The sequence below is a fragment of the Pogona vitticeps genome, chromosome 5, assembly GCF_051106095.1.
Source record: "Pogona vitticeps strain Pit_001003342236 chromosome 5, PviZW2.1, whole genome shotgun sequence".
Lineage (NCBI taxonomy): Eukaryota > Metazoa > Chordata > Lepidosauria > Squamata > Agamidae > Pogona > Pogona vitticeps.
In genome coordinates, this window is record NC_135787.1 from 24,423,881 (window position 1) to 24,436,740 (window position 12,860).

Sequence of the window (12,860 nt, forward strand, 5' to 3'; positions counted from 1 at the left end):
CTATCATTGAAGTCTATTGAAAGTGCAAAATAAACCCAGTATTGGTACTAATAGCAGTATCTACAGGAATTCACGTTAAAACTGAGATGGCTCACTGTCTATACTGGCATACATATGGCTTCTTTCCAACCTTCTGGACAAGAATCCCATTCATCCATATAGTTATTCCAGCTAAGAACTAAAATCAGGACAGTTAGAAAGCTAGACAGACTTTAAGGAAGGGGAAAAAAGACAAAGTAAACTGGCCATATTTTATATGATAACTTAAATCATAATACTTGCCACCTTTGTTATTTGCTATACATTCACATCCAATTTATAATGACCTTAATAGGATTTTCAAGGTATGTGAGTCACATAAGGAGTAGTTTCACCAGCCCTACTCACAAGCGAGTTTCCATGGCCAAGTGGGGATTTGAACCCAGGAATCCTAGAGTCTCAGTCTGTCCATTACTGGTTCTTCATTGCCACCTTAACCAAATTTTATTCTAAATGCTCTGGAAAATATACAGCCTAAAAATGTGACATAATGTTAAAAAAGGAACTCTAAAGTAATATACAAAGGATAGACCTAGGTCTATGACAGAAATGGCAAATGGCTCTTCCTTGAAGTGCAAAATAGAGGGCCTCTCTTTCTTCCATCTCCTTCCATAGCTGACACTTTATACAGCTTCAGAGGCTGCCAAAAGGCCCACAAGGCGATATTCACAAGCTCTGTAGCCTCACTCTTGACATATGTGCTACATTAGCACTTACTTTGTGAAGGACAGTGTTCTCCCTTTTGCTGCTCCAGCTGTTCGTGCTGTTTTCTTCCAGAGTTATAGCAGCTTGTCTCAATAAGCTGGAAGCTTGTAACCTCAGGTATCTGAAGGCAGCATGAGCTATTTCAGAATAGAAACAAGCTACGCATAACTTAACAGGATGGGAAGATTTTAGTCTGGTAACAAGTTTCCCTCCATCAGCTATCTTGACAGCCTCTCTTTGAAAGCCAAAAGCCTCAGGAGATGCTTTCTGATGACACCACACCATGAGATCTACATGGAAAACAATCTTATGAATGGCACCAATAAGCCTTGGAATCTTGAATTTTTACAGTGAGTCAGATGACCGATTCCTTTTGCCCAATGTAGTCTAGGGACGTTTCCCCATTAAGGCATAAACCTTCTTAGAAAAGGACAGTAAGCACGAGAGGGCAGAGAAGCCATGAGGTAAATCATACGCTGATCAATGGAGAGGGATGCATTTCATTACTTAATGCTGAGAATTAATTCAATGCAATTCAGAATCAGGACATATAGAGAGGCTTCAAAACTGATCTCCTGACTTGCTTATCCATTCACAATGTTACTGTCTTTAAAAGAAGTAGTTTCCTGCTCACTCCCTCACTCTCTAAGTGGATATGCAATTTAATTCACTAACAGAATACAGTACCACAAAAAAGAAAGCAAAAAGCAAAGCATGCTGCATATATATCACCCCATAGCCCTTAAAGCATACTCTTGTTGGTTTACAATTTAATTATACTGGCTACACATTGCTCCATCCTCAGCAAGCTGGGTCCTCAATTTACCGAGGTCAGAAGGATGGAAGGCTGAGTCTGCCTTGAGCTGGCGACCTGAGTCTGTTGGGATTGAACTCAAGTCAGAAGCAAAGTCTTTACTGCAGCACTGCAGTTCAACCACTGCACCATGAGATACTGCTTTTTCCCTAATCATTTGAGTATCTTAAAACATCAGCAAAATACACTGAAAACTATGCCAAAAAGAAGCCTATAAATACCATTATTCCTCTTTATTTAAAGAAAAACTGCTAAACCACATGAGAATTTCAAGCATAGCACAAAAACCTTTGCATGGTACAGTATACAAGCATATGTGCAAGCCTTATTTAAAATATGTAACCTTTCAGGAAAGCATTAACATATATATTTCTGCTCACACGTTTTTCTGGCACAAATTCTTACTAATGCTGGTTTAGTGTCTTTAATGGTACAGCCACTAAGAAATGTATTTTCTCAGGTTATGAAGTTCTACTTCACCACCTTCTGGTTTCTCTCTGTTCCAGGTGAACAGATGTTCTGATGTATTTAGAGGCACATGGTCCTATGTTTAAATGATTGCTTGTGTACAAATTTTCTTCATAGTAACTTGTGAAATTCTTCATTAACATAAGAAAGCACTTATGTCAATCACATCTGTTGCCCTACAGATATTATTCAGGAACAGAACAACCCAGGATGCACTTAATGCCATTGTTCAGGGCAGCCTGACTTTTTAATGTGCAGGGAATCTGATAAATATCAGTGCTTACTTAAATAGAATCTTTTGAATGGAATTATTAATTGGTTGCAATTTAGCTTATAGAAGTACACATGCAAGTATGACAATGTTAATACTTCCCAAGCTTGTAGGACAAAGTAACACAACTGTAAAAGTGAATTTATAGCAGCAAGTCTATCAATTATTTCTGCAAGTATTCCTCCAAGCCATGTTGTCTCTTTCAAGCACACTTTTAACCTGACAAGGGTTTTCTTTTGTCAAGACTTTAATTGCTTCAAAAACACACGTTGTAGAAACTAAGCAAAAATATGTTTGAACTTCATGGTTTATACTGTTGAATACAATACCAATGCAATTATAACACAAACACATAAAGCACAAACTTAGTAATCTTGTGGTTAAAATGAGAAAACCAACCTATATGTCAATGGAACAAAAACAAGCAGCTCAAAAATGCAACAACATTCCCTAATTTCCACTTCTGTTAAGTTCATTCCTTCTACACGACACCCTTAAAAATATAAAAAAGCCAAAGCATTTTAATGATGCCTTTTTACTAAACATAATAGTTGTAACAGCAGCATGATAGCAATTTAAAGTGAACAGTTTATCTGTATAGCAGGAGGCAATTTTACGGTTTTAGGAAGTTAAACTTTTTTCCCCATTTTAGTAACTTTATTTTGACAACAGGAACAGATATAAGCTCAGAGTTTCTGTTATTGAAGACACATGTGTACTCATAAGAATACACTTACATACATAGATGTTTTTATATCCACACACTGTACTTTTAAAACAACTCTAGGTGCTTAAAAGAACACTGGGAGATACAAGTATTTTTCTGACAATATAGAGTCTAGTGTTAATCATTTCTTTCTCTTCCATAATCACATTTTTACTTCACATGAAAAAACACAAAATGATCATTTGCTGGTTAAAATACTGGCATTCTCAGGTATATTCATAGCACATCTAGCCAAACCACTTAATGATCACTAGAGTAAGCCAGTGACAAACACGAAGAAAACAAACCTAACTAGCAAATACCTAATACACAATTTAATTTTCACATATTGAATCTTTATGTATTCAGCTTATTTCTTTGAACACTTTGAACTCAATTTTGATGTCTGGAAGCATGAGTAACACAAAATATTAACAATAATTTAAAAAAAATAGAGTGCTGCTGTATAACTATCTCTGCATCTCACTCAGTGGTATAGGCTGATGTTCCTATAGCTCATAAACCCTATATCCATCACCACTACAAACAACACTAATATTCACCCCAGCAATTCACAGAAGAACAATGTAATCATATCCCCCATACTGAGGAATAAATCAACCAACCTCAAATCAGACTTGTCCCCAAATAAGCATCCATAGGATCACAGCATTAGGATCACGCTATATTTCACACAGTGGTGAGATCACGGTTATCACCAATCCCAGAGTTCTGTTTGTATAATTCATGCACTAGGAGCATTCTCCACATGACTGATTTTTAACTTTTGTGTGCAGAAACTCTGTTTTGAAGGTTTATTGCATTCTTCTCCTCTCCCACTGCAATCAGGTCATGAAGGCATTTATTTCACTTTAACTACACGTTTTGCTTTTGTGACTCAGCTCACAGACAACAGGAGGCATACAATGATGCCCTAAAATCCTTCATCTCAGATGGAGTCATCCCTCTTTTTAAACAATTATTCAATTAGTTAATTAAATCAATTATCAAACAAACCCCAAACCTACTTATATCCATTTGTACAGTACTAGCAAATGCCTAATGCAAAGTAGTAAGATTAGCACCACTAATGACTCTGAGAATCTACCACATTTTAAATAAGCATTCATTTAAAAAAAAACTTAATTTGATTAAAGATTACAAATAGGAGGCACCAAGACTATTAATGACACTGATAGGTATTTTAGAGCACCTTGCATACACAGCATTTATTTGCATTTCTTCCTATTAAGAGAAGGCAGAAAGAGGGCCACATAAGGAAGGAATTAAAGGAAACAAGGTATTTCTATATAACTCTCCCACTGACCACCAATTCTGATACAAAGACCTTCAGCTATACCGCATTGTTTGGGACAGATTAACGGAAGACTGCACTCAGCCTCTTTAGTCAACCCAGACAATGATATACACAGTGTAATTGTATGCATGTCTACTCAGAAGGAAACCCCTCTCTAATTCAACAGCACCTGCCCATGAGGATGCATAGTACCGCATTAGAAGATGAGTTCCTCCCTCTAGCAATTATCTGCATCTCCCTAGGCTAAATTTACAATGAGTGCCACAGAGGCATTCCATTGGTTATACCTGCCACTGAAGTCACACTGCCAAGCTACTGTGTCTGTTAAAATCTTCTCAAAATGCCCTAAAAGCTTGCACACAGTAAGAAATTAACCTGAACAGCAGGAATGCACTGTCAGCATCTTAATTAATACGTGTCCCTCTCAAATCCTATCAAAAAGGAAGGTTTGCTAATCTGTAAACAAAGCTTGTCTTTACAAGGAGTCATTTCTTGTACACTCACTTATTCCCTACGCGAATAGTTAACGGACAGATAGATTATATATATATATTAAAAATAACTTACTGTTCTGGGAATTGGTGGAGAGAGAGATCCATTGGACATATATGGATCATTATTCATATTTGGCATCATGATATACCCAGAATAACCAGAGTAAGAAGGTCCTTTATTGTATAAGCCACCATCTGAGTGTTTTCCTGTGAAAAGCAAGAGCAATTAACAGATTTACTATTAGGAATTTAATGCATAAGAAACCAATCTTTTATTATAATAAATATTCCTCCAGTTTTAAATTGTTGGGGGGGGGGGGACTACTTCCATTCTATTGTCACTGTTTTTATCTTTAATGATAAAGGTCTTTAGGTCTGCTTGAGGGATAGTTTTGAAGTAGGTGTAAGATCTTACACTACAATTAGTTGTGAATTATAATGAGTTCTGCTCTATGATTTGTATTCCTGCACATCTGGATATACAAATGGCCTTTCCAAAAGGGAAAAAAGCAGACCTCAGCCTAGTGAATACCAATAATATTCAGATTTTCAATACGTCAGTTTACGAACACATCTGGAATTCTGGTGTCATTTCTAGATGTCCCTGCCTGTGGTATTTTCCAGTAAAGAGCTAAAAAAACCTAAATAAATTCTGTTGTTGTTTTAAACAAAATATCTTGTATATACTATGCAGCATGAATGATTTTATTTTCATCATGCCAGTACAAGCAATTAAGGAGAAAAACAGTTCAACAATACTGTGCTGTTAGTGACGGTACTTATTATGATCATCCTGTGCCGTCATCCATTTTCAGATTTTCCAAGTACACAGTACTCAGAAGTGGTTTGCCGTTCACTTCTTCTGGGGGTGCCCTGGGACTGTGCCCAAGGCCACACAGGCTGGCTGCACTCACAGAAGGCACAGTAGGGAATTTAATTCCGAATCACTGGCTCCACAGCCAGATACCTAGCCAGACAGCCTACTTCTCATCATACAGGGTCCTATTTTTAAGCTGCTTAATGCCTAATTAAATTGATAATGGCTATTTTGCAAGCACCCAGGCTGAAGTTAAAATGCTGAATTTTGTGGAGTTCACACTGCAAGCTTTATTGACAAAAGTGGCCCAGGTCTTCAACCTTTATTTCCCAATGGAAAAGACATGTCTGTTTTTAGGTTCTAATGTGAAACCAATAGATGCTGCAGTACAAATCATGTTAACCTAACTAGCCATTGTAAAAGTAACAGCTGATTGTCTTCTTGGAGAGCCATCCAAACATTTAATTAGCATTTCTGATACCTACACTAAACCCTACAACAAGGGAGCTTGTTATGTGACTAAGTTAGAATTGACTTATAGCTACCCTAATAGGGCTTTCAAGGTAGGTGAGATATTTAAGGAGCGGTTTTACCAGTTCCTGACTCCCTGTGAGTTTCCATGGCTCAGAGGGGCTCCTGAATCCTAGTCCATCATTCTACCCACTACACCACACTAATATCTCAATCAGTGCAACTGCCAGTGCAATTGTGCAATTGTGTGAAAACAAGCTTTAGAATGTAGGTACTAAATGCCTGCCCACCTTCATTAGAGAAAAGTATATATCTATTTTCCAATGGGAGTAAGTCTAAGAAACATTTTATTTATTTTTAATTTAACAAATAACATAATCTTCCTTATGTTATATTTTGTGCTGTCATGGTTTAGACAGAGGGGTTTATTTATGGAAACATTCCCATACCATAAAGGGCCAACATAGTGGTAAGAATCATGTGGCCTCTCCAGCCAATTCTGGGAAGTCCTGAGGCCTCAAGGCACACTCTAAAAATCTGGGGGCACAACATATGAACTGTTACTCCTGGAAGCATCCAGCAGTAATTATTATCTTTAAAATGAGCTACTCCTCCATTTGTAATGCTTGAAACTATTTTATCGTGTATGTTCAATTTTGATTTGTGTTTGCTTTTGCTTAATTTTGAGTTTATATCCACTATAATAGTTGTAATTTGACCTATGCCTTTATTTTGTGTATTAATTTTTTTATTATTATAAACTGCCCAGAGTGGCCTTGTAGCCAAAACAAATAAATAAATAAAATAATCCCCCCCCCCAATCCCTCTGGTTTGGTTTTGTTTTTTTCCATTTTAGGGGCCCTTTTGCAGTGCAGTAGGAAGTGGCCTGTGAACACTCAGACTGCCAGCATAACATGAGAAATAACTTTCTTGGTAAGACAGGATTACGACCAACATCAGGACATACCATCACTTGATGCCGGTTGGTCAACTGAACTTGCCAAAGTAATCTATTTCCAACAGTATCATTGTGCTAGCATGAGGTGCCTTCTGCTACCAGATGTACTTCTATGGAGTCAGCGCAGTAGAACTGCACAGATTACTACACAGTTTTCAACTTGAAAGCCAGCAATAATAGGGATCATAGGTGCAAGCACTACACATAGGGATTGTCTCTTGCACTACACTTGCCCAATAGGGAAAAGTTGGATTTAGGCTTAAATAACTATTACAGAACCTAGTTCATTCATATCTCCTTATGCATCAGCACTGCAAATCTCTACTTCTGTAACAGTGAAATCCAACACCTGAATAAAGAAACAATCTTCTGGCTCACCTTCTTCAGAATGCTCTCTGCCTTTCTCATGGTAAGACTCCTGAGGCTGACCTTGTCTGGACACCTATCCAAAAGAAATCATATGAGTTATTACTGCACTTCTATGCATTTTATTACCTTGTATTTCCCTACAACAAAAACCAGTAACCTTACAGCCTTTTTTGAAAATATTCTAAAATTGATTGTCCGTTTTGAAAATACTGTATTCTAAAATGAGGAACATTCTGCATTTTCCAATTTGTACCCGTCTTCTATTTCCAATCACTTCTACATAATGACTTTCAACTGTTCTTTTATGCAAGCATATTTTTGTTTGTTTTTAAAACGGCATTATGAAAGTCTCTGAAATATCCAAGCATTTGGGGGGGGGGGGCAGAACCACACAACATCTCTAGTTTGTTTTACTGTTGGTAAGTTGCCCGACAGTTTATGCAAATCCTTTAAAGAGTTTATGACTAATACTCTGACCTTGCTGATTTTAACCCAAGAAATTTCATGGCTTCTCTAGGCCTAATAGTATTATATGATCCTGTGATTCATACAAACCCTTGCCTATGCCATGAAAACTGATTTATACTTCAATCCTACACATGTCTACTCAGACGTAAGTGTTAATGGGGCTTAATTCACACTACATTTGCAGAGTAGGGGTGGGCAACTACATTGCCTCCAGGAGCTAATTTTCTGTCACTAAGGCCCTGAAGGGGCTGCACAGACCATCAATATCACCAAAAAGAAAAAAAGGGGGAAAGAGGGGGAGAGGGAGGAAATGGCTGAAAGTCTACATCCAGTTTCAAAGAAACAACATGTATTTTTGGCACAGGCGAGGACCTGTGACCTATTTTTAAAAGATAAATTGCCAGCTGCCCAAAGTTTCCAGAGCTGTAATTAAACCTCTTCTTTTTGTCAAAAAAGAATGGGCTAGGGGCTAGAAAAAAATAGCCTGTTTGGGCCTTATGCTCACCTATGGGTACCCGCTTAAGCCCCTACCAGTGTGAAAAATTGCAGGCTTTGGGAGAAAAGAACTTCCATACATTACATAATGTTTGTACACAAAAGCAGTTAAGAAGTTACTTGGTACCATGTTTCCCTGAAAATAAGACAGGGTCTTATATTAATTTTTATTCCAAAAAATCCATTAGGGCTTATTTTCGGAGGATGTTTTATTTTACAGTCATGTCATCTTCTGGCTGCTGCACAATGGTGGAGGGTGGGGTTTCACTTAACTAGGGCTTATTTTTGGGGTAGGGCTTACATTACGAGCATCCTGAAAAATCATACTAGGGCTTATTTTCAGGTTAGGTCTTATCTTCAGGGAAATAGGGTAGTTGCTACAAGAACTAAAAGTTAAACACTATTTTCTGCAAATACTAAATTATATGAATGAATATTATTAAACATAAAATAATAGGTCACAAGCTCCTCTTTAATCAACCAAAGTTTCTATGAATTCAGAAGACAAAACTGAAACACTGCAGTCAGTGAGAACAGACAGTGAAAACCCAACTCTTGGATGTACTGTATGTTATATTTACACACAGTGATCCAATCAATATTTAGTATTAAACTGATAGTATTTCCTTCAAGTTTTCATTCTGTTTCCATATGTCTGACAAAGTGGATGTGTCCACAAAAACTCACATTAAAATGTAATAGTTTGTCTTTAAGGTGACATGTTTTTGTCCTTTTTGTTCTTTTGATTTTGCCTGATATGAAAGCGAAGTCCTGACTCCTAAGTGCCTTTCTTAAAGGCATGTCTTGGACTGCAGCCTCAGTGACACAGGGCACTGATTCTAAGTGCACCATACCTGAAGTAAGTGTGCTTGGGACCATTTACCTGTCTGGTATCTGTAGGGCAATCTCTTGTCCACTTTCCTAAAAAATTCTACTAATACCAAACACAGCTACCAGCTCCAGTGGTTAAGCCACTCAAACTGGAGAAGTAAAAACTGCTGAAGTTTCTCTACGTGCTTTTCAGCCTCTTCCTCAAACACACTCAAAGCTATTAAACTTCAACTTTTACTAAAACACTGGGCAGCAGAGCCTGTAAATATTTCCTTTGCCAGCAAACACGCACCAAAAGTCTGCCTCCTTTAGGCTACAGAGAGGCTTTCTCAGTTGATTCCCTCAACCCTCCCTTTTTTGGAAGAGTTAAAATACATTGTAAATTACCCTCCATATCAATCAATTAACCCCTTTCTCCTCTAGCATACAGGCAAATATTAACTATGTAGTATTTTGCATTATCTGTCTCCAACCACATACATTTCTCCCTTCTGAAAAGAGACAGCTGCTGCCCAGCCACCCACGTGTATCTCTATGTACACTACTCTGTTCCTGCTTACTGCTATACACCCAAGCAAGGCACAGAGTGTAACCGTGATAACATGCAGAATATGCGGCACCAATCTCAATTTTTTAATCGCTGAGCAGGTCGAAGGCTTCTGTTCCTGCTTCGATAATGAACCATGTATACACAAGAAGAAGAAGAAAAACGAAGGGAAATGAGTTGGGCAAAAACCCAAGCGAAACCTAATGGGAAACTAAACAGTTACCCCCCCCCCCCCAAAAAGGATTACAAGTAGGGGAGGGAAGGAAGATGGCAGAATAAAGCGTCAGATAAACAATACACGCACGGCTTCCCGACCTCGGTGCCTGCCCTAACCTACCACTCCAGAGAGGAAGCGGAGGCGGGGGGGGGGGGGTTTACAGGAAAGCTGAAGCCAACAGCTCCCAGCTCCTGTCGCCCTCCTTCCTTCCCCCAACTACGCCAAGCTCTACTCATTCATGGGCTACAGGGGCGTATCGGTTTTCAAAGCGCCGTGGTCAAAGCAGGATCACACTTGGCGGCTTCCAGTTTCCCGTTTTCCACACCGGGTGCACGCCCGGGCGCGCACGCGCACGCCCTCCTCCCCTGTAGCTAGCCCGAGAAAGAGGCATTTCCATCGGCACTTTCAAAACAATGTTCGTTCTCTCTCTTCCTCCCCCCACCACTCCGCCCCCAAAGCTATAAGCTTGGAGTTTTGCGGAATTCAACTTCTCTTTCCTGAACCCCGGAAGAGTAAAGCGACATCCCCCCCCCGCCCGAACGCATTCCAGAGACATTTATCGCGCCACAGCTGACTTGCTGCTTTAGGTATAAAGCGGCTCAAAAACGACAGGAAAGGGAGGGAAAGGGTCGCCCCCTCCTTCCCCGACGGCCACCCAAAGAGCAAAAACAGTGTGTTTTCCGCGGATAACTTTATGGTGTCGAGGATCCCGTGACTAAGTAATCCTGGGCAATCGCCCATTCCGGAAAGTTTGTTCCACTCCATCAGCTGTCGTGCATGCATGCACACACGCGCGATCACACACCAGCCGTCCTTCGCACGAAGGGACCCCCAGGCGTCTCTGGCCAGGCATACCTCATGCCCGTCGCTGCCGGGGATCGTTTCCGACTCGTTCACCAGCGAAGACTTGATGTCGGCCAAGTCTCCTTCTTCCTCGGGGTGGCTGATCTCCGCGAAAATCTTCTCCTTCTGAGGGTCGCCTTCGTCTTTGAAAGGGATCATCTCGTCGGTGGCGCAGAGCTCCGGATCGCCGCCGCCGCCGCCTCCGGCTCCAGAGAGCTGAGGCATGGTCGCTGCTCTGCCGAGGCTGCTCCGCACGCCGGGAAATGAATAAAGAAAGGAAAGCAGGGGAAGGAAGGAAGGAAAAAAGAACGGGGAAGGCAGAAAGAAAGCGGAAGAGCAGGAGGAATGATGGAAGTTAAAAGTCTTGGACGAGCGGTTTGGCTTTTTGGTCTGTCGGGTAGCCGCTCACAGCCCCCCTCCCTCTCTCCCTGCGCGCTTCGCTCTGCCTAAAACCGGCGTCCCCTCCTCCACCCCCCCATGCCATCCGTATCCAAACACCTGGGGGAGGGGAGGGGAGGGGAGGGAAGCGCTCGAGAGCGGCCGGGCCTGTCTATTTTGTCCGTCGGCCTTTAAAAGCGAGGGAGGGCAGGGCAGAGCAGAAAGAACGAGAGGGAAGGAGACACAGACTCACGCTACCCCTCCCCGCCCGGTTTCTGTTGTGTCTGCCGCGAAAGGCCAGGAAAGTCTGGACAAGTTTGCGTCTCTTCCCTTCGGCTTCGGCTGCTCTCGTTTTGGACTTCTGCGCGAAAGACGGCGGCGGGGCTCCCCAGAACGTTCCCTTTCGCCGGAACAGCGACATGCAGTCGGGCCGACTTTTTGTTTTTAAAGCAAATATACTTTCCCTGGCACTGTAGGGTGGGTGGGAGGAGGAGAATGAAGGGCTTCAGAGCTAGAGCACCTCCGGCTGGAATTTTTGGCGGCGATGAGGAGAGTTACGGGCGTCCGCTTGAGTGGGTTCGCCGGAGATTGAAAAAAAAACCTCACCCCCGCACCCACCGAAACGCACACCTTTTCTGGAATAAATCTGAGCCCGGGCGGTGGGATGGAAAATGCCACAGTGTTACCTCATGAATTGCGGGGGGGGGGGGTAGTGAAGAGGAGACACGAAAGGCTTCGGGGTGGGCGGAAGAGACGGAGACGCGAGAAAGCAAAGTCGCGCGCGCCCAAATACACACACACACACAAACACACACACACCAGGACTCTGCCTTTGTCCCTCGGCCAGAGGAGGGGAGTTCCCCCTAAGTGGCTGCCCAGTCCTCTTCGCAGTCTTCGGCTCTCCCGAGGAAGACGGGACGCGAGGAAATAATATACAAGATCCTTCCAGTGATTAGAAGTGGGGAGGGGGACAGAAAAAGTTATTGCGGGTCGGGAAACGGGGCCGCTTCTTTACAGGGCGCCCCCTCCTAAAGTTCGCTCCCTCAGGGGGAGGAAAAAGAAAGAAGTGGGACGCCAACGCTCTTCCAGGTCTAGCAGCCTTCGAAAAATAAACGTGCCCTTCAGAAGCAGAAAGAGGGAGAAGTGGGAGGGGGCACCGGGGCCCCCGCCGTTGTCGGTTCTCTCGTTTGGCTCCTTCCTCGCCGTCCCGGTGAAGCGGGCTCCCCTCAGCTCGCCAAGGAGAGCCAAACTATCCACACAGGTGCATACGCACACTCGGTCGCCAGCTCTTTTCGGCGCGTGCGAGCTGTTAAAAAAAAAAAAAAAGAACAGCCCCCCCTTTCTCTCGCTCTCTTTCGGGGTGCTCGTCGGACTTCTCCTGGTTGGCACCACCACGAGGTCTCGGGTGTGCGTGCGTGGGCGAGCGGGCTGGCTTGCCTGCCTGCCTGCCTGCCTTCCTTCCGCGAAGCTCCTGAGCTGCCCTTGGCGGGATGCTCAGCTCGCTACGAAGAAGTGGGAACCCAGTTGTCTTTCTCTCCCCCTCTCTCGCTCCGTCTGTAATGTAACTTCAACATCCCCTCCACCCACTCCTTCTCCACCTCCTCTCCTTCTCTTCCCCCCCCCCGCCACTGCGCCCGCCGGCCTCCCTCCC

The 12,860-nt window shown here is 42.4% G+C and overlaps 1 protein-coding gene across 5 annotated transcripts in view; it reads right to left on the minus strand.

The window, feature by feature from the left end:
• The window catches only part of LEF1 (lymphoid enhancer binding factor 1), a 131,490-nt gene extending 119,321 nt beyond the window's left edge, over positions 1-12,169 (minus strand). For 4 of the 5 annotated variants that reach the window (XM_078376570.1, XM_073001827.2, XM_020796390.3 and 1 more), the window contains exons 1-4: positions 12,029-12,169; positions 10,844-11,075; positions 7,440-7,503; positions 4,889-5,022 (exon numbers count right to left, since the gene is read on the minus strand). In XM_078376570.1, the coding sequence (XP_078232696.1) occupies positions 4,889-5,022; positions 7,440-7,503; positions 10,844-11,056 (411 nt within the window). In that variant the 5' untranslated portion in view covers positions 11,057-11,075; positions 12,029-12,169. Of the gene's footprint in view, positions 1-4,888; positions 5,023-7,439; positions 7,504-10,843; positions 11,159-12,028 lie in introns of those variants that run through there. The other variant, XM_020796391.3, reaches the window with a different exon arrangement.
• Between the last annotated feature and the right edge of the window lie 691 nt (positions 12,170-12,860).